Here is a 26,469-nt window from a genome sequence, read left to right as displayed (position 1 = left end):
GATTTTCATTGAAAGCATGCTTCCTGGCTGAAATGCAGTAAGCTTGAGAGTCTGAGTAACTTGTTCACCAGCGTTTGGCCATGGATTTCAAACAAACAGTTTTCTCTGGATCTTATTAGTACTGTTCCAAATCATCTAGGTTTAAACTTGGCACAATCAATGATCAACTTCATTTGTTTTTCATTAAAACTGTATTTCACTATTAGCAAAAGCACAGTTAAATATTTTACATAATCTATAGCACGACAAATATTTGTGAGTAAATATTCATGGAGTTTATACTTACTGCCATGAAATGCATTCTATGAAAGCTTTGACTGTAAATTACTATTCTATACTTCATTCTCAGTTATTAATGTGGAACATATTTTTAATAAATTACTATCCTATACTTCATTCTCAGTTATTAATGTGGAACATATTTTTAATAAGAAGGTAAAGCTTTACCATTTGTCTCACAGTGTGAAGTCTCATACTGGTCTTCCTGTTTTAAAATCCAAGCGCTAGATTCTATTTATGACATGGGACAGTTTTCACCATACACACTGTAAAGCAGTTCTTTGTTCTCTTTGGTACTGACCGTATGGTTAAAACATGTATACCAAGATTAAAAAAATGCAAACATATTTCCGAATAATCCTACATTTTTGTATGGTTCAGGGGTGGCCAAACTTACTGACCCTTTGAGCCACATATGACAATCTTCAGGAGTTCAAGAGCCAGGAGGCACCTGTCGGGACTCGAGGCTTCAGCCCCGGTGGAGACGCCTGCTGAGGCTTGGGGCTCCAGCCTTGCTCCTGCTGGAGCTCCATGCCCCGCTCCTGCTGGAGCTCCATGCCCCAGCAGGTATGCCCTGCAGGGCTGAAGCCATAAGACCCCCCTCCTGCTGTGTAGAAGCCCCTAACCCACCACCCTGCTGCAAGGCAGAGGCCCTGAGCTCCACCCCCTAAGTCTGGTAGGTGGACAATTGGGAAGCGGTGGGCGGGGAGGGGGGAGGAGAGCTCCACGAGCCGCACTTTAACTGTAAAAGAGCCACTTCTGGCTCGCAAGCCACCCTGGTATAATGCTTATCACTGTGCTATCTAAGTACTGACCAATAAGCATATATCTTAATTTATCTGACCATTTAAAAATACTATATAGATTCTCTTAAATTATACAGTGATTATTTTCAACATTACTGAAGAAAAATATAGTGATATAGTAAGAAAAAGGAGTTGTGCATTTTCTAGCATAGTATTGAAGATGAAGACACACATTCTATTTTACCTACTCTGTAATATTACTATTAACAGAAGAGTTAAAATGAGATATTAATTCTAGTTCATTTTAATGGCTATGGGTTTAGGCTCTGTCTAATGACCCATAGTAGCGCTCTATACTACCATGTGAAACACGAGTGAGAGTCCTCATCCTTTCCTTTCTCCTAAAGTCAGGCTAAGCTGTTGCAGAGGCACTGCAATTAGTCGCTTGGGGAAAGGGACTGCTTTGTGTCATTTGTCAGCAAAACTCAAGACTGAAGAGATCTAAAGGGAGCCCAGTCTAGTCTTCTTCACCAAGAACAGTGTTTGCAACTTACCACATCAAGTACAGGAGAGAAAGGCACTTTAAAAAGAAAGGTGAGAGGGAATCCTAAAAGATTTCCAGGGATATTAAAATATTCCAATCCCAAGAACATTCTATGGATACGGGGGACAGACTGTAGAATTTAACGAGACAAATACCTGTACATCCAGCTTCATCGGCTTGAGCTTCAGGCCCCAGGATTTCTTTTGTTTCTTTGCCATCTGAAATATAATATTGAAAAAGAGGAATAATTAACATTTTAAAATACCATTATCTTTCTTTGCATATTACAAAAGTTCCCTTATTTCTTAAACAAAAATTTCCATATTTTTCTAATGTTTGGGAAAATATATTTAAATCTCATACACTTGAAAAAATATGGATTCCTCATGATTTTAGCTGTATTGAGTTTCTCAGGTCATAAAGATTTTACTAGAAAAAGAAACTGCAATTTTAACAGAAGGCAAACATACAATACCAAAGTAATTACATATCCAAATAGGGTATTTTTGTAGTACAAGTATCTTTTTGGCAAGTACAAAGTGTGCTGCTTAGAATAAAAGGCAAGCAGTTTGTTCTTAGTATCTGAGTCACTAGATTATTGCTTTCAAAGGTTAATTTATTGTAAAATTAACACATTTGCTCTGCTTTTTCTAACTAGCAAAACCAGCAGATCATCAGTAATTACTCCAAAATTATTTTCAACAGTCTATCATGTAATACTGTATAATTACCTGCAGACATCTAGAGCCTATTAAACTTAGCCAAATAAAAATAATTATGAGAGTTCTTGCTAAGTTTGACTATTGAATTGAGAAAACAAGAAAATATTGGCACCGAATTAAAGCATATATTTCAGTTGTGTAAAACTGATTTTAAGTGTTTTACCAACTGCTTTCCTGTGTATTGGATTCACCAAACCATCACCTATACAAAAGTACTATTACTGACACCACTGCGTATCTCTGGGCAGTTGGATGGATGCCCTTAAAAGATGATTTATTGAAGGATTCACATATCTCTGCAAAATAGGACTGACTTAAAAATCATGATCTGACATCATTTCTTTATGTGCTAATTTTAAATCAGTTTTAAGACTGAGTCTAGGCAAGGCACTAGATATGGTAAAATTGTTCTATGGGTCACAGCGTTCTCCACTCCATTTCAGAAGGCTGACCCTCTATACTGGAAGGTCACTTTCACTACCAGCCCCATATTTTCATCAAATATATATTGATGGTGGCCATCATTTATTGCTTCTGTCTACTGTTTTCTCTCTAGAAACAGGTTTCAGAGTAACAGCCGTGTTAATCTGTATTCGCAAAAAGAAAAGGAGGACTTGTGGCACCTTAGAGACTAACAACTTTATTTGAGCATAAGCTTTTGTGAGCTACAGCTCACTTCATCGGATGCACACTGTGGAAAATACAGAAGATATTTGTTTTTATACACACAAAATCATGAAAAAATGGGTGTTTATTACTACAAAAGGTTTTCTCTCCCCCCACCCCACTCTCCTGCTGGTAATAGCTTATGTAAAGTGATTATTCTCCTTACAATGTGTATGATAATCAAAGTGGGGGGGGGGGAAACCTGGATTTGTGCTGGAAATGGCCCATCTTGATTATCATACACATTGTAAGGTGAGTGATCACTTTACATAAGCTATTACCAGCAGGAGAGTGGGATGGGGGAGAGAAACCCTTTTGTAGTGATAAACACCCATTTTTTCACGATTTGTGTGTATAAAAACAAACATCTTCTGTATTTTCCACAGTATGCATCCGATGAAGTGAGCTGTAGCTCACGAAACCTTATGCTCAAATAAATTGGTTAGTCTCTAAGGTGCCACAAGTACTTCTTTTCTTCTCTAGAAACAGTGGCTTCAGATGGGGGCCTTTTAAGTGAAGCTTTTGCTGCTGAAGGAGTTAGAACAGCAGTCCTATACAAGAGTCCAAAATTCTTACATTAATTACAAATCTAGTATAGCACAGACACTGACAACTAAGGCTTCTGCACACACCTTCACCAACATGCCTCAACTCTTTGACTATTAACAAGAGAGACAATTAGTCCCAAAGGTTATGGTGGTTTTAAAATTTGGAGACGTGTCCAGTATGAACTTGTCTAAAGTTACCAACTCACTTTATACAGGCATTAAACATCTTTCAGTCAGTGACAACTTTCAGCCCATATTGATTTGAGCCAGTAGCGGGTAGTGAACATGAAAACCCACATATTCTACTATCTGTCCCTTGAGCCATCCAGTTGTCCAGTTCCCTTGTGTTCTGTGGTAGACAATGGCACTTCAGGAATGAGCAGTATAGTATGTGGAATGTTGATAAAAGCATCGTAACTTATACTTGCTATTGTAATCAATACATGCTCAACTATGGAATTCTTATTTAGTACAAGTTTTGGTATGAAATGCAGCGTGTGGATCTGAAGTCAGTGTCTATCTAAGCCCATCACAATCTATAGAATTTTCCAACCCAAAGGTCACATCAAACTTGAAATAATACCAAAAAGAGAAAAGAGCCAACTAGTTGCTCAAATATTTTTCAGCTGAACTTTTATTCAAGATTAATGCCAAATATGCTTTTCTAATTCAGGAATGATCCACTGATTTTAGGTCCTGTATAAAAGCTTTAGAAATCTTTGGTTCTCTAAAAACAGAATACATCTTTATTCCAGGCAAGTACTTTTTTCACAATGCATAGTTATCCTGTGGAACTCACTGCCACATATAGCAAGTCCAAGAACTTAGATGTATTCAAAAGAGGCAGAGGATCATTTACAGTATATGAATAATGAGAAAATCCACAGTTACATTAATTAGGACAAAAATACAAGTGCTTCAGAGAATATGGCAGCTGGTGGGGGTTAAATAGATTATTCTATAATTGTCCATTATGGGGATTCTAGCATGTTCCTCTATGTTCCTTTGGCACAATGGGACTCTCAACAATAAGAGTAAAGCTCACCCATGCAAGGAAACAGAATTTTCTCTGGGGTGCTCTGAGACTGTAGAGTGAACTCCCCCAGGAACGAAGGACCATCACAGATCTCATAGTTTTTTGCTCCAAGGGCAAGGCGCATTTCTTTGACTTGGCCTTCTCTAAATATACACATTGCAATGTTTATTAATACATTTTAAAAAAGACACTACCAAAACAAGACACTCCACTGCACATGTTTCTCCCTCTGGGGAAAAAATGAGAGAACAAATGAGACATGACAGATGCACTACTGGAAAGCACTCAGATACTACAATGATAAGCATGGCATAAAACCTGAATAGAATAGAACAGAAAAACATCTGGTCCTGTCCCCCTTTCAGATACAGGATACTAAACTAGATGAACTACTGATCTGATCTGGAATGACAATTCCTATGTTCTTACGCTCCCACAGAAGTGAGCTAAAAGTGTTGTAATCACATAACAAATGGTAGAATCCATAATTTGTAGTGGTTATTAAAAGAGCAAGGGCATACTACCTTTTTAATCAAGACAGAAGCCAATTTCTGCTTTACACATAACCTGAGGACTTCTAGGACTACTTTAAATTCCATTCTAAATAGGTCTTTCCAAAAGGAAAAGGATGACTAATTCTAACTACCCTAATAGTGGAGACAGTAGTAATGAAGACTGTCAGAAGTCTACAGAACTAATAGGTTAGAAAATATTCCTGCATTTGCAGATATTGTCACAAACAAGATATATAATTAAAGGAACACTGGAGTGCTTTAAATCTAGCTCTAATTTTGATCATCACCTTGAAAAGTCTTAGTCATAGACAAATCCATGTTTGGTTGGTCTGATCCAATCCACCAATGATAATTGTCCTGTGCTTCAAGTCCAAAATCTTTACATGCTGTAAATCCACTAGAACCAAATACTTAGTTTATTTAAAATAGCCCATACTACACAAAACTAGGTTTTCCCCTATATAAAGGGCTCTTCATTAGGACAATGGGATATGCTGGAGAGGTGGGATTATTAATGTAGTTTACTGACTATTTATAACAATTTACAGCAAGTCCCTCTGGCTTCATAACAGGCAAATATAATATTAGCCAAGATGATCCTGAGTAACTTAAGATTTCAGTGGCAACAGGATTTAATTTCACAGGAGGTAAAAAAAATTCCTAAATCTACTACTTTGTAAACTCTTCATGGTATGTATTACACCTTCCTGTGTGCTTGTACAGCACCTAGGGCCCTGATCCTGACTAGGCCTTTGGGCACTACCATAATACAATAAACAAACAGAGGTTCATCTTTCTTTTTTCTTCATGTAGGAAGGTATTCTGTGTCCTGAAGATACACAAATTTAACTCAGTCTTTGCATATCCCCCACAGTGTTAACCATGACATAGCAGATGTTTAATAAACAGAATAACAGAATATGTATTCTATATTTTTTGTTATATTATTAGCCTTGCAACATATTTTGCAAACAAATATACAATCATTTTAATGACTCTGTAGTCATATATGTTCAGCAAAGGATAGCAACATCGGTGAACAGTTTACTTGCATTCTTGCATTCAGGAGTCGAGGACTATGCTGCAAACATAGACACTGAGGAGCAGAAAGGAGAAAAAGATATCCAGTGCTAGGGAGAAGAATGCAAGACATTCTCTGATCCAATAGGAGTCAGAGTTCTGCTATCCAAGAGTGGTTTGGACTTAGTGCTAAAAGCCCCTTTAAATGTGACTTGCAGCGCTTTGACTAAAGGCTTTTTGGGCACCTTGCACTCATCTCATCCTAGATGAGGGCACCAGCACATGGGTCAGATCCTTGGCACTGTTCTACCTACTATTCCCATTCAAGTGACAGGCCAGGACATGGAATAGAATCACCACTGGTAGTGCAGATGAACAATCTCTTGCTATCTATAGATGAAGGGATAGTCATACTCTTGGATCTCACTGCAGCATTCAATATGGCTGATCATAGACTACTATAACCCAGCCTAAGAGAAGTACCAGAGGCTCAGGCAGAAGCTCTAAAATGGCGTGAAACATTTCTCAAGGGCTACACCCAGAAGGTAGTGATGGGCGTCTGTTCGCTGCCGCCAGAGCCCTCATCTGTGGAATACTATGCAGTTCCCTTCTCTTCCCTTCCTCTTCAATATTTACATACAGCTGCTCAGAGAAATGGAGAGATTTTATGGGCTCAAATGCCAACAATATGCAGAACACACATAACTCTACCTATTGTTCACAGACTACATTATCACCACAGTCAGAGACAGTTAGGTAACAAAGATCGGTACATGGATGAGGTAGACTTGGCTGAAGCTAAACTCTAGCAAAAAGGAGGTTTTGCTTGTAGACAGAGAAACACTTCAGAGTTTTTTTTTGCCACAGTGCTGTCTGTAGTGGAGGAAGAGATATTCCACAAACCATCAAGGCACTCTGTAGTGTAGTAATCTTTATAGACAACTTTCTGATTCTGGACTGGCACATAGCAAGTCTGGTCTACAGTCAAGTTGATTTGCCCTTTCTGACTGGCTAAAGCTTGTACTTTTTGGGAATAACCTGTCTTGAATCATACCACACTTCCATTATCTCTGAGCTTGATTATATCATGCAGCTTACATTGGGCTTGAAAGCATGAGGCCTGAAAAAAGCTGCAAGTAATGCTGAATGCTGCAGCATGTCTCCTCAGTAACTCAGGTTACTGAGAAAACACAATCTGTACTTCTTTAACTTCAAAGCCTCTCTAGAAAACATCAATTGAAGTTTAAATTCTCAGTTGTCAGTTTTAAGGCTATAAAAACTGACATGGTCTGGTTACACGAGGTCTTACCCTCCAGCACCTTGACCACCCACAACAGATCTGCTCCTCAGAAATGATGGCTTTGCGTACTTCAGGAGCGAAGCTCATAGGTGCAAGAAAGAAGATTTTTTGAGGGCTGGCCCAAGAATATAGAAACTAAGAATAACCACAAACCTTATAATCTCCCCATTGAAAAGCAAGACTCACTTCAACATGGGTTTCCTGGATAGCAACCTACAACATATTAGTTTTACTTCTACTAAAAAAAAAAAAAGGCACAAACCAAATCTAACTTTTCCCCTTTGGGGTGAGGAGGGTAGAGGGAAAATGGTGAGAAAACGTCATTTGACTTACATTAATAAGCCTGCTTATTTTTTAACTTGGAAGGCACTAATATACAAATGTAAGAACTTAAATCGAAAGGAATATAGAAATAAAAATAGTTTAATAAGCACTGTATCCACTAGATATGAACAGCATCCAGTTGTTGAATGTGTGCACATTATGGGTGAAATTCATCACATACCAGATGCCCTGCACTTAAGCCCTACTTAAATTCTTAATGTGGGGTGTAAATGTTGCATGGGATCTTGAGTGAGCCCTCTTCAGCAGTATGAATTTCACCTTATGTGGTTTTCAGAGCTTGAATACTTTGTTAATTCTATAAGGTCTTTTCAAAATTATCCTCTTAATGCCAAACGCTATTGCACCTTGTTATGGACTGACTATTTGTCAAATGCCATTTTACACCTAATTTGTTTTTGAATTACACAAACACAAAAATGTATCTGAACTAATTTTTTAAATACATTTGGATTCCTCAAATGTCTGAACTATTTTTTTTAAACACAGAGAAAGATAAAAAGAATCTTGCTCTCATTCTAAGATGCTGATACAGAAATCCAGCAGGAATGGAATTTTTCAGTCACGTTTTAAACACCTGAAAAAAACAGTCAGAAAATGTATATTTTGTTCCTCTTAATTTCCTATATATTTTACTTGGAAATTTATCATACCTTAGTTTAACAACACTATTTTTTTTACATCAGCAAACTTTACTTTATAACAATTTTTTTTTAAATATAATGTAGGTTTTAGTTTAAACTAAAAGGGGGGAAAAAGAAGACCTTATAGAATCACAACACACACCAATGCTGGAACATTGCCATCAACTTGTATGGGATGCATGTGGTTCACTTGCTGAGACTTGTATTCATGTTTCAGTTAAACCTCTTGAGATATACACCTTATATTTGAGACACCTGTTCTGAAGGTCTTTTAGAACTTCAGTTAGAATTGCTGGAAACGGAAAGAAACTGATCTGATAATGAAATGTAGTTTAAGTATGTTGCACCTACTTTTACATTTTTCTGAACTGATCAATCAGATGAAAACCGAAAAGTACACTGAGTAAAGATATGCAGGATAAATTTCTGTACAGGTTAGTGATGAAAACACAACTTGCTACACATGCTGTAAACTGGTATTCTTAACACACACACAAGTGTTTCAGGGATGTTCTCAGTGCTTCACAGTTACCCACCCTATTGTCTTTCCCCTTTAAGACAAACAGCACGTATTCAAGTGCTGTTTCCTTAGACCTATGCTGTACAACCAAGAGCACCAAATTACTTGTGACTTAACTTTCTTACTAGAAATGTCAAAAATATGAATACACAGCAAATCAAAATGTTGTAATGTACTATATCCACCTATGACTTCTCTTCACTATGAGAAGAATGTTTTATAAGAAACTGACTTCTCTTCACTATAAGAAGAATGTTTTAGAGTATGTATATTTTTCAGTACTGAATGTTAAAAACTTTATTTTAGCAAACACACGGTATATGAATTATTTAAATCTACTAGCTGTTCAAACAGCTATGAAAGTCTATGTTAGTAAAAATGACTGAAGTAGACACAATCATTTGCTGCATATTTAATGTATGTATAATAGAGACAAAAAATCAAAATATAGTAAAGTTAATAATTGAGCCCAATCCAAAGTCATGGTTTTGTACAAATTTATACATATGGAGCTATTTAGAGCCAAGCTTAAAAGCTAAGCCACCTGTCTCTCAAACTCATGCTGGCACGCATACCAGATTTATAGTACAATTTGGTTCAGCTGCTCAATTTTATCAGCTAGATTTGAAAGGCTGCATGGTATATTTAAATAAGAACAGTAAAAGCAGGTGAAATTACACTGTTAGAGCTCTGAGAAAGCACAGCATGTATGGGATTCTTCCCAAAAGTGAGGGAGCCACGAGGCCCTGTTCCCACCATGACCCAGCCCCTAACCCTCCTTTTCCCCTGGAGGACCCGCTCTGAGGCCAAGCTGGAGCTGGAGCAGGAAGTCCAGGCCTCTCCACCTGCCTGGGTTTAGGTGGCCTGAGAGCAGCCCCTGGTCCATGTCACCGTCCCCCAGGACGCTCCACCTAGGGCAGGTGGAGGGTCCGCGGATCCTCACAGTTGCCCACGCAGCTCCTACCCTGACCTGGCTCCAGCTGCCAGCCTGGGGGTGGAGTTTTGGGGACTGAAGAGCCACAGCCGGGCCACGGGCTTTCGGGGCCCTCACCCTGGGCAGGTGGAGGGTCAGTGACTCCACAAAGCTGCCTGGGCTCCCCGAGTGGCTCTTACCCCTTGAACCCCCTAGTTCCAGCGCCCCTGCCCTGAGTGATTCATGAATGAGGGAACGTTAGGTGTTCCCCCACCTAACTTGTCTGCAGGGCCCGATCCAGTAAGCATGGAATACTTTCAACATCAGACTAGAAAGAGAGAGAACAAAAGCATGAAAATGACAATGTAGCCTGATGGTTAGAGCACTCACCTGACCGATGGGAGGTCCTGGATTGAGTCCCTCTGCTCCAATAACTTTTTAAAAATATATATCTATATCTATCTATCTATCTATCTATATCCCTACAGGAACCGTTTCAACAGGAGCCACTGAGGGAGCTGCACATCAGAATATCCTATAGCCCACTGTCTAGCACACTCACAGGAGAGGTGGCAGATCCCTGTTCAAATCTCTTCTCCACTCAGGTGGAGGGGGCACTTGAACGGGGCATCTCCCACAACACGGGTGAGTACCCTCACCACTGGGTTAAAAGTTATTAGAGAACTCCTCACCTTCCACCCCAGCTTCTTGCTAAAACAGCATAGGTACCTACCACCAAGAGAAGGTTTTCATCTGAGAATCCCAAGCAGACGGAGGCACCTGCCTGCAGCCTGGACTTAAGCATCTATCTCTGAGAAAGAGGCAGGGCTTAGTTCCTCCCAATGGCTAGCTTAGGCAAGGAGCCTCCTAGTGTACTGGGTTTTGTGAATCCCATTCTAGAGATGCCTATCTCTCCCCATTCACAGGGAGTCTAAGCACCAAACTCAGGCTTTCTGAATCCCAATAATTTTCTTGGCATCATCATTCCTACGTTTCTTTGTATATCTAGCCCTGACTTTACAAATACACATTAATGATGAAGTGTATTCAAAAAAATTCTATTGAGTGAATGTTTCCAAGTATAATTTTTCTAATTAGAGCATCGTTACCCACACGGAACATACCTTCATCTTCCCAGCAACTGTTTGTACTTCCCGCTTTTTCACTGTTTTCTGGTAATACTGAATTGTCTGTTGGCAAGTCCTCTTCTGGCACACTAGCATCACAATCTGCTGCATCTGTTACACTTTCTTCTTCCACAATATGCAATTTGTCTTCATCATCTGAATCTGAATTTGTTTCTACCACATTATTGTAATTGGTAACTGCATGGAGACAAAAAGCAAAAAATAAATCAACAAAAACACTCTTAGTTCAGACTATAACTATGATTTCTTTAGAGGCATCACTACAGCACATCCAACATGTTTAGTGAGATATTTAGTGTGGCTGATAAGCAGTTACTGTATATTCTTCTTTTTGAAGCTAGTATACACGAGTGGTGCATACAAGCCTACACCACACTATACAAGCTCCCAATAGAATTAAGGTTTTAAAACAAAACAAACAAACAAACAAAACAAGCCTAGTGGCAGCTTTACAAAGGAAATGTTACACATCATCTTCCCCTATCATTTGGTACCTGGAAAGAGTAAGAGTTTATGTTTGTTCAAACTGGAGGACATATTATAACAGTCTTGTGGAGAAAAGGCTGTACAGTGAACATAAGAACAGCCATACTGGGTCAGACCAAAGGTCCATCTAGCCCATATCCTGTCTTCCAACAGTGGCCAATGCTGGTGCCCCAGAGGGAATGAACAGAACAGGTAATCATTAAGTGATCCATCCCGTCGCCCATTCCCAGCTTCTGACAAACAGAGGCTAGGGACACCATCCCTGTCTATCCTGGCTAATAGCCATTGATGCACCTATCCTCCATGAATTTATCTAGTTCTTTTTTGAACCCTGTTATAGTCTTGGCCTTCACAACATCCTCTGGCAAAGAGCTCCACAGGTTGACAGTGTGTTGTGTGAAAAAATACTTCCTTTTGTTTGTTTTAAATCTGCTGCCTATTAATTTCATTTGGCGACCCCTACTTCTTGTGTTATGAGAAGGAGTAAATAACACTTCCTTATTTACTTTCTCCACACCAGTCATGATTTTATAGACCTCTATCATATTCCCTTAGTCATCTCCTTTCCAAGCTGAAAGGTCCCAGTCTTATTAATCTGTCCTCATAGGACAGCCGTTCCATACCCCTAATCATTGTTGTTGCCCTTTTCTGAACTTTTTCCAATTCCAATGCATCTTTTTTGAGATGGGTTGACCACATCTGTATGCAGTATTCAAATGTGGGCATACCATGGATTTATATAGAGGCAATATGATATTTTCTGTCTTATTATCTATCTCTTTCTTAACGATTCCCAACATTCTGTTTGCTTTTTGACTTCCGCTGCACATTGAGTGCATGTTTTCGGAGAATTATCAAAATGACTTCAAGATCTCTTTCTGGAGTTGTAACAGCTAATTTAGACCCCATCATTTTATATGTGTAGTTGGGATTATGTTTTCCAATGTGCATTACTTTGCATTTATCAACATTGAGGGCTCTATGTATTTCCATCACATGGAGGTAGATATCACTAAAATAGTCCTAAAGATGCAGAGGAGATGTTATAATTTTGAATTGTTATAATTATTCTATTCAAAAACATTATTTCTTTCTCTTACAACCTGTAGAAACAAATGTTACACATACTGAAATTTTAATATTTTTAAAGTATAAACTATTTACGCTTATATTTTTTGGTGTAAAGTTCTCTGCTACATACTCATGCTGCATATCAATAATCACTGGCAGATTTTCATGTATTGTTATGAAGTGTTTTGACATACCTTGAATGAGAAAGGGGATTTAAAAAAAGGCAAATATTTATCAATGAATAAGCCTACAAATGTTATTATACCGGCGATACTCCTCCAGAGGTTAAAAGAATTATATCTATGATGTAGTAATCTCACTACTTTAGGATACTTGCACACCTATGCTATTTGCACTGTTAACACTCCAGAAGGTAGATTAATTCTCTCATTTGAAATTTTGCCTACTAAAATAAATGGGAGGATAGATTCCTGCTCTTTTCAATTCCACTTTTTTAAAAAAAGTAAATATTCTAACCATTTAAAACAAGCATTTAAGCAAAGAAATAGTTTCACTGCAAATCAGCAAACCACTAGCTCATTTCCTTCCATTTCAGAAGAAAAACGTCCCATGTAAAATATGCACCAGCATGACAAAACAAAGTTTTTGACTTTAAAATGATCACCACATATTTCATATATGCACAATATTTTCAAAAAATGTAATGTGCAACCACTGCATCCGATGAAGTGAGCTGTAGCTCACGAAAGCTTATGCTCAAATAAATTGGTTAGTCTCTAAGGTGTCACAAGTACTCCTTTTCTTTTTGCAAATACAGACTAACACAGCTGTTACTCTGAAACCACTCCTTCATGGTTTTAGGTTTTCTATGACAATCCACAAATACACATTCTGGTGTATGTACAATGTGATAATGTTATCATATTAATACCTTGCTATTCTATTGTTACTAACAATTACATTTTATGCATATTAAGTTTTGAAAGATAGTACTAATAAAAGAAAAACAAAAGACTTACATTAAGTTGACTATAAAAACCAAACCAGAATTATTTAATTGTATTTTCCTGACATTTCTCTATCCTGATTTCAGTATGTAAAGAGGGTAATGGCAGTAGGAAGGAATTACATCAGATACTCCTGTTACAATAATTTCATATACTCAGTGGAGCCAAGTTGGATCCTTTTACAGTAATGATATTATTTGGCACATTTACACAAAAACACCACACAACTCTTTAAAGGACTCTCACCTGCAAATCTTTTAACTAGCATTAATTTAACTGCTTAAATATACAGAAAAATATCCCACTCATTCTAATAGTTCATTAGATGACTCTTCATTTGTTAAGAGCTTGAAATTTTGTAATAAATTCAGCTTTATCTAAAAATTGGATTGTTCACATCTTCATATTTGGCCCATTTGATCTGTTGAACCTGAATTACTTCATCTTCAGTTGATCAGTGAATCTAATTATGCAATGTACAGTTGCTGTAAGTGTTGAGAAACACCGGTGTGAAGGAAAGCAATAAGCCAGGGTTCAAATGCCTTCCCTGACCTGAACAGCAGTAATTTATGCCTGAAAACATTGTCTAATTTACATCTACATATACAGACATCAAGTACAAGGAGGAGACAGAACAATTACTTTTTTTGTTTTTAGGTGGCAAATCTGAGGAACTGTCCCAGATTGAGGTGTCATTAGAGGTGGTTTTGGAACAAACTGACAAACTAAACAGTAATAAGTCACCAGGACCAGATGGTATTCACCCAAGAGTGCACTTAGGAAGGAAGAATTCCATGCACCACTGCAGGCTGGGGACCGACTGGCTAAGCAGCAGTTCTGCAGAAAAGGACCTGGGGATTACAGTGGACAAGAAGCTGGATATGAGTCAGCAGCGTGCCCTCGTTGCCAAGGCGGCCAATGGTATAGTGGGCTGTATTAGTAGGAGCATTGCCAGCAGATCAAGGGAAGTGATTATTCCGCTCTCTTTGGCACTGGTGAGGCCATACCTGGAGTACTACATCCAGTTTTGGTCCCCCCACTACAGAAGGGATGTGGACAAATTGGAGAGAGTCCAACGGAGGGCAACAAAAATGATTACAGGGTTGGGGCACATGACTTATGAGGAGAGGCTGAGGGAACTGGGGTTATTTAGTCTGCAGAAGAGAAGAGTGAGGGGGATTTGATAGAAGCCTTCAACTACCTGAAGGGGGGATCCAAAAAGGATGGAGCTCAGCTGTTCTCAATGGTGGCAGATGACAGAACAAGGAGCAATGGTCTCAAGTTGCAGTGCGGGAGGTCTAGGTTGGATATTAGGAAACACTATTTCACTAGGAGGGTGGTGAAGCACTGGAATGGGTTACCTAGGCAGGTGGTGGAATCTCCATCCTTAGAGGTTTTTAAGGCTTGGCTTGACAAAGCCTTGGCTGGGATGATTTAGTTGGTGTTGGTCCTGCTTTGAGTAGGGGATTGGACTAGATGACCTACTGAGGTCTCTTCCAACCCTAATATTCTATGATTCTATGAAGAGTTCTGAAAGAACTCAAATGTGAAATTGCAGAACTACTAACTGTAGTCTGTAACCTGTCATTTAAATCAGCTTCTGTACCAAATGACTGGAAGATAGCTAATGTGATGCCAATTTTTAAAAAGGGCTCCAGAGGTAACCCGGGCAATTACAGACCGGTAAGCCTGACTCCAATACCGGGCAAACTGGTTGAAACTATAGTAAAGAATGAAATTGTCAGACACATAGATGAACATAATTTGCTGGGGAAGAGTCAACATGGTTTTTAGAAAAGGAGTACTTGTGGCACCTTAGAGACTAACCAATTTATTTGAGCATGAGCTTTCGTGAGCTACAGCTCACTTCATCGGATGCATACCGTGGAAACTGCAGCAGACTTTATATACACACAGAGATCATGAAACAATACCTCCTCCCACAGTGGGAGATACCAGAACCTAAATACCAGAACCTAAAACACAGTGGGGTGGGAGGAGGTATTGTTTCATGATCTCTGTGTGTATATAAAGTCTGCTGCAGTTTCCACGGTATGCATCCGATGAAGTGAGCTGTAGCTCACGAAAGCTCATGCTCAAATAAATTGGTTAGTCTCTAAGGTGCCACAAGTACTCCTTTTCTTTTTGCGAATACAGACTAACACAGCTGTTACTCTGAAACATGGTTTTTGTAAAGTGAAATCATGCCTCACCAATCTACTAGAATTCTTTGAGGGGGTATGTGGACAGGGGGGATCCAGTGGATATAGTGTATTTAGATTTTCAGAAAGCTTTTGACCAGGTCCCTAACCAAAGGCTCTTAAGCAAAGTAAGCAGTCATGGGATAAGAGGGAAGGTTCTCCTGTAGATTGATAACTGGTTAAAAGATAGGAAACAAAGGGTAGGAATAAATGATCAGTTTTCAGAATGGAGAGAGGTAAATAGTGGTGTCCCTCAGCGGTCTGTACTGGGCCCAGTCCTATTTAATATAGTCATAAATCATCTGAAAAAAGGGGTAAACAGTGAAGTAGCAAGATTTGCAGATGAAACAAAACTACTCCAGACAGTTAAGTCCCAGGCAGACTGCAAAGAGCTACAAAAGGATCTCTAAAAACTGGCTGACTGGGTAACAAAATGGCAGATGAAATTCAATGTTGATAAATGCAAAGTAATGCACATTGGAAAACATAATCCCAACTATACATATAAAATGATGGGATCTAAATGAGCTGTTACCACTCAAGAAAGATCTTGGAGACATTGTGGATAGTTCTCTGAAAACATCCACTCAATGTGCAGCGGAAGTCAAAAAAGCAAATGTTGGGAATCATTAAGAAAGGGATAGATAATAAGACAGAAAATATCGTATTGCCTCTATATAAATCCATGGTACGCCCACATTTTGAATACTGCACGCAGATGTGGTCACCCAATCTCAAAAAAGATATACTGGAATTGGAAAAGGTTCAGAAAAGGGCAACACAAATGATTAGGGGGTATGGAACGGCTGCCCTATAAGGAGAGATTAATAAGACTGGGACTTTTCAGCTTGGAAAAGAGACAACTCAGGGGGGATATGATTGAGGTCTACAGAATCATGGCTGGCGTGGAGAAAGTAAACAAGGAAGTGTTATTTACTCCTTCTCTTAACACAAGAACTAGGGGCCACCGAATGAAATTAAAAGGCAGCAGGTTTAAAACAAACAAAAGAAAGTATTTTTTCACACAACACACAGTCAACTTGTGCAGCTTCTTGCCAGAGGATGTTGTGAAGGCCAAGATTATAATAGGGTTCAAAAAAGAACTAGATAAATTCATGGAGGATAAGTCCATATACAGCTATTAGCCAGGATGGGTAGGCATGGTGTCCCTAGCCTCTGTTTGCCAGAAGCTGGGAATGGGTGACAGGGGACGGCTCACTTACGATTATCTGTTCTGTTCATTCCCTCTGGGACACATGGCACTGGCCACTGTCAGAAGACAGGATACTGGACTAGATGGACCTTTGGTCTGACCCAGTATGGCTGTTTTTATGTACTGTAGTCTGACCTCTATCTTTTTCTTGGTCATTTGTTCTACCCATGTTTTAGTCTTCTTTGCAAACATAGAACCAATAATGAGGTAAGAAAAGATACAAACATTTTACAAATATTTTTCTAATTTTACAAATTGAGACCCTGATCCTGCAATGAGGTCTTTACCCCCTTGGAGCTGAATTGAATTTAATGGTGTTCTGCACAGGTGCAGAGGTCTGGTCACATGGTGCCCAACTGAATTTAATCAAACTCCACACAGGTGTATTGGGGTTAGCCCTCATAGAGGTCACTGTGGGATCAGGAGCTAAAAATTCAATCATGATACATAAGAACATTTTTTCCAGAAAATAAAATAAAATAAAAACTCAGGTTGCTGGGGGGTTGTTTTGGTTTTGCTTAGTTATATAATCAGTATATTAACTAGAATCTTTAGAAAAATCAGGGTTAAAGTGGTGTTCAAATATGAAAATGAAAAACAAATGTCTGTAATATACAAGCCAGCTGGAGACATGCACATGTAAGTTTGTGTGTCTAACCTGCACAATAAAAAACTGTAAAAGAAAATGGTCTTGATTACCACTGTTTTTATATTTTAAATATAATGAACTCATAATTCTAGTTATTTTGAAAGCTTCTTATGTTTTCAGTACAATCATGGTTGGATTCAGCACAAACTTAAAATCTTCTCATCCCAACATTTGTGGAATGCTAAAATTAACAAAGATCCATTCTCAAAATCTAAACCAATGACTCTTTCAGGTAGATTTTCATTCCACAACTCTCAATGAACCAACATACTAAAATGTGTACGAAACTTTGCTCCAATATTTTAGTCTTCCTCTTGCTCTTCCCCATCCTGTGACCTTTGGAAGATTGCAGGCACAAGACAAAAGAATATGTTTGAAAAGTGCTCAGCACATTTTGGGTGATACAACAACTAACCAACAAATACATACCAAAAAGAACATTACTGTGACAAAATCAAGCCCTCAAAAATTAGGAAATGTGAGTATAAAGGTTGCCTGTGGAATCTTAATTTGGCCCCCTTGCGCACATGCATTATGATACAGTCTTTAGTTACATGATCACATACAACTTCTTTTTTCCACAGGAGCTCTGCCTCATCCAGGGCACAGGATGGATGGTGCTCAGGGAAATCAGGTTTGTTTAGTGAATTAAGTTGTCTGTAGCATCCCTGCCTCATTTGCTCAAGCTGGATTGATAGCTGGATTGATAGCTATTCAATATTTCTTTTTATCCTCATCATTCAATCTGTGGTTTCAATGCCTTATTTAATACACATTATCCAAAACCTTGTCCTGAATTCAGAATTATATCTCCACATATGGTGCTCAACACCACAGCATCTGAGTGCTTCACAACCATCAATGAATTTGACTTCACAACATTCCTATGAAGTGAAGTGGTATATTATCTCCTTTTTACAGAAGGGGAAACTGAAGTGCAGAAAGAGTAAGGCCAAAACTGTCAAAAGTATCCACTAATTTTGAATTTCCAATCTGGGATGCCTTGGCCTTATTTTTTCCAGAGTACTTAGCATTTTATATGTTGAAAGCACAATTTTCATTCACTCTAGTTGCAGTAGTGCTCAGCACATCTTCAGATCAGTCCCCAGAGGTCTCAAGTTGGGCACCCCGACAATAAGGAATATACAGTGTCTAAGGCTGAGAAGTCTGATTTAAGCGACAGAGGAAGAGGCAGAATAGAATCTAGTTCTTCAGGGTGACATTCAACTGCCTTAATCCTGGGAGCATCCTCTCTTCCTGCAGTCCCCTGGCTCCTTTACTTCACACCTTCCAAGGTCTCCAGCAAATGAGTCAGGCGTCTTACTAACAACAATCACATTCACCTCCAACCCTGATTCATCCCATCCTGTGGAAAAACACAGTATGTGACCATGTAATTAAAGGCATTATCATTCTGCATACTCACAAGATGACCAAATTAAGATTGTCTGGGTAAACTTAATACTGGCATTTCCTAATTTTTGAGCGCTGGACTTTGAAATTTTAACATTCTTTCAACATAATTTTTTTATAAAAAAATGTAATTTCCTAGATTTTTAGGAAACCAAACTCATGAAAACAAATTCCATCATATGGAACCAAACTGACCACCACATGGGTCACGAGCAGGGTCTTTAGATGTTCAGCACAGACATATACCACTTGAACTGGTGGTAGTATCAGAAGACACTGCAGGGGGAAGAGAGACACATTTTGCCCGTGGGTTTCACAGCTATTTGCAGACAGCAGAAGAATATTGTGAACTCAGGAATCCATGCTATTCCAGGTTCTGGAAGGGAGCATTCATTAGTGTTTACAAACCTTTCCAACTCATTCTACCCCAGTCTGCTAGCATGTCTCCCACAGCCTGTCTCCTTGTGTTCCTTGCGTTCCTGTATAGTGAGAGGCAAAAACACCCCAGTGGATCTCTTGCTCTTTCGCCAAAGATGAAAAAAGGAAGCAGCCCTTTGAACTCTGGGGGCAGATCCTGACTTGTGAATTTGGTCAGCTATGTTGCTGGGAACATGTGGCAAGGATTTTACCTTGAACCAAGTCTAGTTTGTTACATTTTAGTTACTGGAAAGCATTTTCTTTTTCTTTCTTTCTCTCATAACCATTTCTGACTTTAATGCCTTATACATGTACTCATTTAAAATCTCTCTCTTTGTAGTTAAACAAACTGTTTTATTCTTTAATTAAAACTAATCCAGTGTTGTGTTTAAACTGAATTGTTTGGTAACTCCAATTAAAGTAGAAAACTGTTGCATATTGAGCCTATACAGGGGCAATGGACCCCTATGATGGGGTGTCCACCTCACACTAGCCAGTAAGGGGTTAATAGAGCCTTAGGGAGGTTGCACGAAAAGCAGCCAATAGGAGAGGGGCTGTGAAGAGCAGCCAATCAGGGCCCAGCAGGTCCATAAAGAAAGACCCGCAGGGCAGAGTGGGGTGAATAGCTGCCTCGATCTCGAGGAGGGAGGACTATGTCTGGAGTAGGCTGCAACCCAGTAGCACCTTGGCCAGAACACTGCAGGTGGGAACCTGGGGAGAAGAGAAGGCACTCCGGATGGGCTGCTGAGACTGAGGAAGGTATTGTGGCTGCGGGGATGTGGCCCAGGGAAATGCAGTGATAGTAGAGGCAAAGGAACACAGTAAGCAACTGCGGTTCAGAGGGCTGTGACCCAAAATAGTGGGTGGGCCTGGGTCCCCCCCACTGCCACCAGGAAGTGGCAGAACAATTTACTGCAGGCGCCATTGGAAAAGTGGTAGGACAATTTACTGCAGTCATCACTGAGGAAGTGGCTGGACTACTGAGAAGTTAAACTTCCCCCAGAAGGGGGAGAACGCTTACAGTGACACAACGGGAGGACTGAGCCACAAAGACAACAACTGCTGTTCCTGACACTGTGAGAGGGGTTGCAGGCAGACTGTTGAGAAGGAGTGACGGGGTGCAGACCACAAACCGGGGCATCAACCTAATCCCCAGAACAACCAGGAGGAGGCACCAGTCTGGTGGTGAGTGACGCACTCTGTGACAACCTCTAATATCTGAAGTATCCAGGAGAGGAAAATCTGGGACTGAGTGTGTTGGGGTCACCCGGAAAAGAGAAACCAAGGCTGGTGGAAACCAGTGTCAACTGGAGGGTTGCTGGCAGGCTGCAGCTATACACAGACACTGAGGGTGTGACCTATATGCTGTTTGTAAGCAATCAAGGTTCCAGTAAGGCCACTGCATCGGCGAATGACCCACTGGCCAAGTGCTGTAGGGGAGACTCGTACTAAAGTCCAGTGGCATATAGGCTGGGTACCAGTGGTGAGCCTTGAGTTGCATGTAGCGTTCCCCTTTGGACTCAGAAGAGGAGCCCTCTCTTGGTGACCACGATGGAGCGGAACCCAATTCTACCACCATGCAGTGCTGGAGTCTGAGGATAGGCAGAAGACCAGAGATGGTTGGGACACTGAGATCAGGGTTGGCTTGCTTCTAGAGAATGCTGGGGGGGGGGTCTGGTGCTGGGAAGGAGCCCAACTCCCCTTGTTCTTTCCTGCTTCTGGACACAGGAACTGGAAGGTGTTCTGTGAGACTGGGAAAGAGAGTAGGTCTCTCACCACTTGGAAACCCCCTGTGATCAACACAAGTCAGACTGCTGGTTCCACGGTGGCTTCCAGGTGTGGGCGGAGGGTCCTGCACCAGACTCAATACTCTAAGCAGAGTCGACAATGCTATCACGGGCCCAGGAGTGGAAGAGTGGCCCATGTCTCTCTGCTCTGCCTTTCCCCTGCTTGTCTTTCTTCTCCACCAGCAAGCACCCTTTGTCAGTGCGCTGCTTTTTGTGCTTCTTCCTCAGCACCAGGGATGGTGAATGGTGCCGGGAAGAATTCATTGCTGGAGGAGCACTTCACACCGACGCTGAAGTGCTCAACACCAAATTGGAGTGACTCAGCTCTGAGGGTGGCTTCCATAAGGATAGCTTTCAGCCTAATGTCTTTCTTTTTTAGTATGGGGTCTGAAGTCCTGACAGATCTGGCACTTGTCCTTCATGTGAGTTTCCCCCAAGCACTTCACGCAGCTGTAGTGTGGGTCACTCACGGGCATGGGTTTGCCAAAGGAAGCACAGGTTTGAAACCTGGGGACGAGAACATGCCTGGCCCCTGGGGTGAAGGAATCCATGAACGACAGGAACCATCTATTACATTATGTACAGTAATACTAATTACAAAAACTATATACACTAAAGTATGACAACTAAGAACAAAGAGTTAGAAGGGTGTGTGTGGGAGGGGCAAAGCATGCATGAACACCTGTGCATTGCTGAAGCCAGTTCCCTTGACTCACTGCCTCTCCTCCAGCCTGGAGTGGTACCTGGGCTCCCATGATTGTGGGGGATGGGATGAGACAGGACGGCTTAATGGGGAACCCCAGCTGCTGCTGTGGTAACCTGAGCACAGGAGCTGCAGTCACCCTGGCACCAGCGGCTGCAGCAATGTGGCTGCTCTGGTGCCTCCCATTGCTACTGTGGCCACCTTCCTGCTGGGACTGGGGCTGCTGCTGCTGCCGCCACCAAGGGGAAGCCACATTTTGGGTTCCTGCTTCCCTTCATCATTCCCATAACTCTTTCTCTTCCCCATCCCATCCCCCTTCATCTCCCTCTTCCCACTGCCTCTGCCCCTTCCCCCCAGTCCTTTTTCTTTCTCCTTCCCTATCCCCCCTTCCCCACTGTCTCTTCCCCCCACCCACGTGCCTCACCCTTGGGCACTCACCATTGTACAGTAAATAGGTAGGCATTAGGACCCAGGAGGTGATGGCCTGTTGCTGAGGTAGCAATCCAGAGCAGCAGCTCCATCCTGCTCCCCAGCTCAGCTCAACCCAGCCCAGCCGCAGGCTATTGTGCTTGGCCTGCTGGAGGAGAGCTAGCTGTGCAGGGCAGCTCGGCGCTTGCAGAAATTGGGGGCGGAGGGAGTGGCACTCCGTTTTTTGGGAAGGCAATGCCCCCCTCCCCTCCAATCCCACCTAACTACGCCTATACCAAAAACAACTGGGAAGAAAACCTTGCTGAAGCAAGAAGGGTTGTACTAGTAACCGTCATGCCAGTAAGAAGGAACTGAGAGGGTGCGTGACTGGCGGCACCCCTTATACCGGTGCATGAGCGCGTGGCTCCAGATGGCGCTAAAGCTGGCTCGACAGATTCTGCTGAGGGAAAAATCTCTGGCAATGGTGCATGTGGCGAGCACATATCTAACGTGGAATGGATATGAACAAGCACTTGAAGAAGAAATAGTTTTCTCAGCCCCAGGGGAAATAGCCTTTTTTATAGAAGAAAAAGCTGCAATTAACATGAGTTATGTTTTAAACACTTGATATGTGAGTTTTTACCCTCCAGTAATCTTTTCTGTACCTCACTTTTTGAGGTTCTATCAATTTGCCTCACATCTGTTTTCCAGCCAGTCCCAGACTGATGATTTTTCCTGTCGTATTTTAGGTTTTCTTCACTTGCAATAGTAACCAGTGGCCACATGCTAATATACTTCTAAATCTTACTTCTCAGAGTTATTTTGTTGCTGTTTTTTGTTAAGCATACAGGTTCATGTACATATTATTGTCAATATTCCCATATTTGCAGAAAAAAACAGTAAAAGCCAGTATGATACAGCTGAAACAAGAAGCAAGAGAGTTCTGCATGATTGTTCTGATTTTCTTCAGTTAACATCAGGTTACTATAATGTGGGCTGAATTAATGCATATTAATAATCAAATGCCACAGTCTTCATGGAATATAAATATTTTTTTACTTTATATGCTATACTATTCCAGCATACACTGAATTTTCAAGAATACATGAACTCATTTTTATTTAAGGTTGACCCTTAATTCATTAGGGTCTGTATAAGGTTCTCAATAAATACATTACACTAAAAATAGTGTGTGGGGGGTAGCAGGGGAAAACACACCAGGTCATGAGTATGAATCGGATACAAAATATCAGAGAATAAAAGATAATTGGAAGGTTTTTACTGTGATGAATGGAATTCATTCTACACCACATATATCAAAACATTTGTTAATGACGATGGTGATGAAGAAATGTGTTCAGTTCAGTCCCATACCTTTGAATTCGCATTGTTTACACAGGAACAAAGTTACATATTTTAAGACTTTAATTTAAGGGAGCTTGTCTGTTCCATTTGACACTGAAATTCATATGTAAGATGAAAGAGTAGTGATAAGGCAGAATCTGAGAAAGAATCAACTTAGGTGTAACTTAACTAGAAAGGACCAGATTTTAGAAACTACATTTGTTCACATAAATGAGCTGACATGCATTTCAAGCAGCCTTGAATTTAATTCTGTTAGCCTTTTGTAAATGAAAATGAAGTATAGCGGGTATGTAACAGACATGTCTGATTTCAGGTTAATAATGACATGGATAGGAGAAGAAATTCTGTCAAACTCTTTCAAATAGAGATATTCTACTTGTCAGAAGGCTGCATATATGAAGAACTAGTTGAATGCTAGTGGGGCAGAGAGGTAGTGTTAGGCCAATAAAAAAAAATCTCTATTCAGTGGGGGAAGCAAATCATCTCATCTTGGTATCTCAGAGCTTACCAGGAAGAAATAATAAAGGCTGTGACTGTGTTACATTTCATGGAACCCTCCCCTCCATGGTTAGGATCCGCACTAAGGAAAGGGTAGCCAAAATAACGGAAGTTCCCATGACTATTGGAACCCCTGGGTAGCATTCCCACAGTGGAGTCATTCTTCTAGGACGAAGGGTGCATCTGGGAGTTTAAGCCAGCTTGGAGCAGCAGGGTTTTGGCATGGCTGGCCTTGCCCTTCTTTTGATCAAGGGGATTAATGTGATTCAAATGAGGGTCCTAAGACCCATTCTGCAGGAAATCAAATGCTATTCCATCCCAAGAAAATGTTGCGGGGAAATCTCCATGAACTTCTTCTCAGAGATATGCCTCTCTGTTAGCCTCCTCCATTGTATTTTACTGTGGGAGGGTGCAATCCTGTCCAAAATGGAGAAATATTCTCCACAGATTGCAATGGCTTCGATCCACTCATGAAGAGAGAGAGCATTCTGAAGAGGAAGAGAATAAGTTGTTTTCAAATACTTTGTGAGTTATTTTCAGTGCTTCACATAGAAGTAGAAATCTCAATAGTTCCTAAGATAAGTCAGAGAGATTGAAGACAGCAAACATACAATGCTACCTATACATGTTAAAGTAATATATATGGTATTTCAGTTAACTTCATAATACGCTTATTTAAATGGTATATGTTTAAGTATTTGCAACTGATTATAACAGAATTTATTTATTAAAAACAGTTACCTACGTACTGTACATTGGGTCAGTCTGACTGTGATTCACTTTCTCCTCGGAAAAGGAAATAAGTAGAACACAGCAATGCTAATAAAGGCAAAATGGTTAAGCTAGTTTTTCTCCACTGATAAACCTTATTAATGGGACATTATTTCAGATACAAAATAATTGTGAGGAGTACAAACATGTTCTCTGTAAATGGGGAAAAGGTGACAGGAAAAGAATTTGCACTTGAAGTATGAGTAAGGCATTTAGCTTAAAATATTGTTAAGACCAATTTGTAACATTAGTGACACTTTTAAAATATGGGACATGCATGAGAAATAAAAATGTATTTTTTAAACTTTTTTCTCAAAGTATTTAACTTTTTTCTGTTTCCCCCAAAACAGGTGGCCCATCTTCGTAGTTGCAAACCCATGTAAACAGGACCAAATAGTGGGGCAAGATGCCAGGAAGTAGAAGATGGCAGCGCCAAAGATAATGATCAGCACAGTCAGAGATAATCTGTCATCTGCTGTCCCGCCCTCTTCCAGGAGAGGAATCCAGACCTTGGAGAGGTCAGGGAGCTACTAAAGAAAGGAGGATTGCTGCTGGAGAGCATCCCTATAGCTAGAACTCTCTGTTGGTTTATTGGGAAAGAGAGGGAGACAGAACTGGAAGCTGCTGAGTAGGGAAGCCACTAAGCAGGAGCCACTGAACAGGGGCTAAGTGGGAACAGAAAAGCCAAGGAGCCAGAAGAGAATGTGGGGAAAGGAAGCTGAATAAGGTCAGAAAGGGAAAGAGCTCAGCAGGGTAGCCTGAGAGAAAGGTCTGGCTGCTGGGGGAGGGCGGAAGAGAGTTGGATCAATCTTAACCATGTTGTGGATGAAGGGAGCAAGATAGCACATTTGACAAATCACTCTAAGTAGTTATCACTGGGGATCTTCCAATCTTCCCCCCAAACGTATTAAATTTTTTTCATTAGTATGAAATTTTGGCTGGTAAAAGCCCGTTGAAATAAAGTTATAGATTTGCTGGTAATTATTGGTTACAAACAAAAACTTTATACCACTGCTGGTATTTAATCCCAAACTGACAACTTTCCTTGGATAGCAGCTGTGTTGGTGAGAAGTATGGGTTATCAGAATTCAACTAATAATGGCTGAAAAGTATTCCCAGAAAGTGTCTTTATTTAATTACAGGTAGGATTGCCAACTTTCTAATTGCACAAAACCAAACAACCTTGCTCCACCCTGCACCCCGCCCATTCCCTGCAGCCCTGCCCTGCCCCTTCTCTGAGGTCCCACCCCTGCTCACTCCATCCCCCCTCTCTCCGTCGCTCGCTCTCCCCCACCCTCACTCACTATCACCAGACTGGGGCAAGAGGTTGAAGTATGGGAGGGGGCTCTGGGCTGGGAAAGGGGATTGGGGTGCAGGAGGGGTGAGGTCTCTGGCTGGAGGCTCTGCGTTGGGGCCGGGCTGAGGGTTTGGAGTACAGGAGGGAGAGCAGGCTCTGGAAGGGAGTTAGGGTACTGGAGGGAGTGCGGGCTCTGGGACGGAGTTAGGTTGTGGGAGGGGTTTCTGACCTGGGGCTGGGGATTGGGGTGCAGGAAGAATTTTGGAGTGTAGGGTCTGG

The 26,469-nt window shown here is 40.8% G+C and overlaps 1 protein-coding gene across 4 annotated transcripts in view; it reads right to left on the bottom strand.

The window, feature by feature from the left end:
• ZEB1 (zinc finger E-box binding homeobox 1) overlaps window positions 1–26,469 on the bottom strand; it is a 214,527-nt gene that overhangs the window by 44,402 nt on the left and 143,656 nt on the right. For all 4 annotated transcript variants that reach the window (XM_077808272.1, XM_077808274.1, XM_077808273.1 and 1 more), the window contains exons 2-3: window positions 10,920–11,120; window positions 1,725–1,787 (exon numbers count right to left, since the gene is read on the bottom strand). In XM_077808272.1, coding sequence (XP_077664398.1) covers window positions 1,725–1,787; window positions 10,920–11,120 — 264 coding nt within the window. The remainder of the gene's footprint in view (window positions 1–1,724; window positions 1,788–10,919; window positions 11,121–26,469) is intronic.

Source organism: Eretmochelys imbricata, chromosome 2 (genome assembly GCF_965152235.1).
Source record: "Eretmochelys imbricata isolate rEreImb1 chromosome 2, rEreImb1.hap1, whole genome shotgun sequence".
In the NCBI taxonomy this organism is placed as follows: domain Eukaryota; kingdom Metazoa; phylum Chordata; order Testudines; family Cheloniidae; genus Eretmochelys; species Eretmochelys imbricata.
The sequence above is the reverse complement of the archived record's forward strand: the minus strand, read 5'-3'. Positions and strand labels throughout refer to the sequence as shown.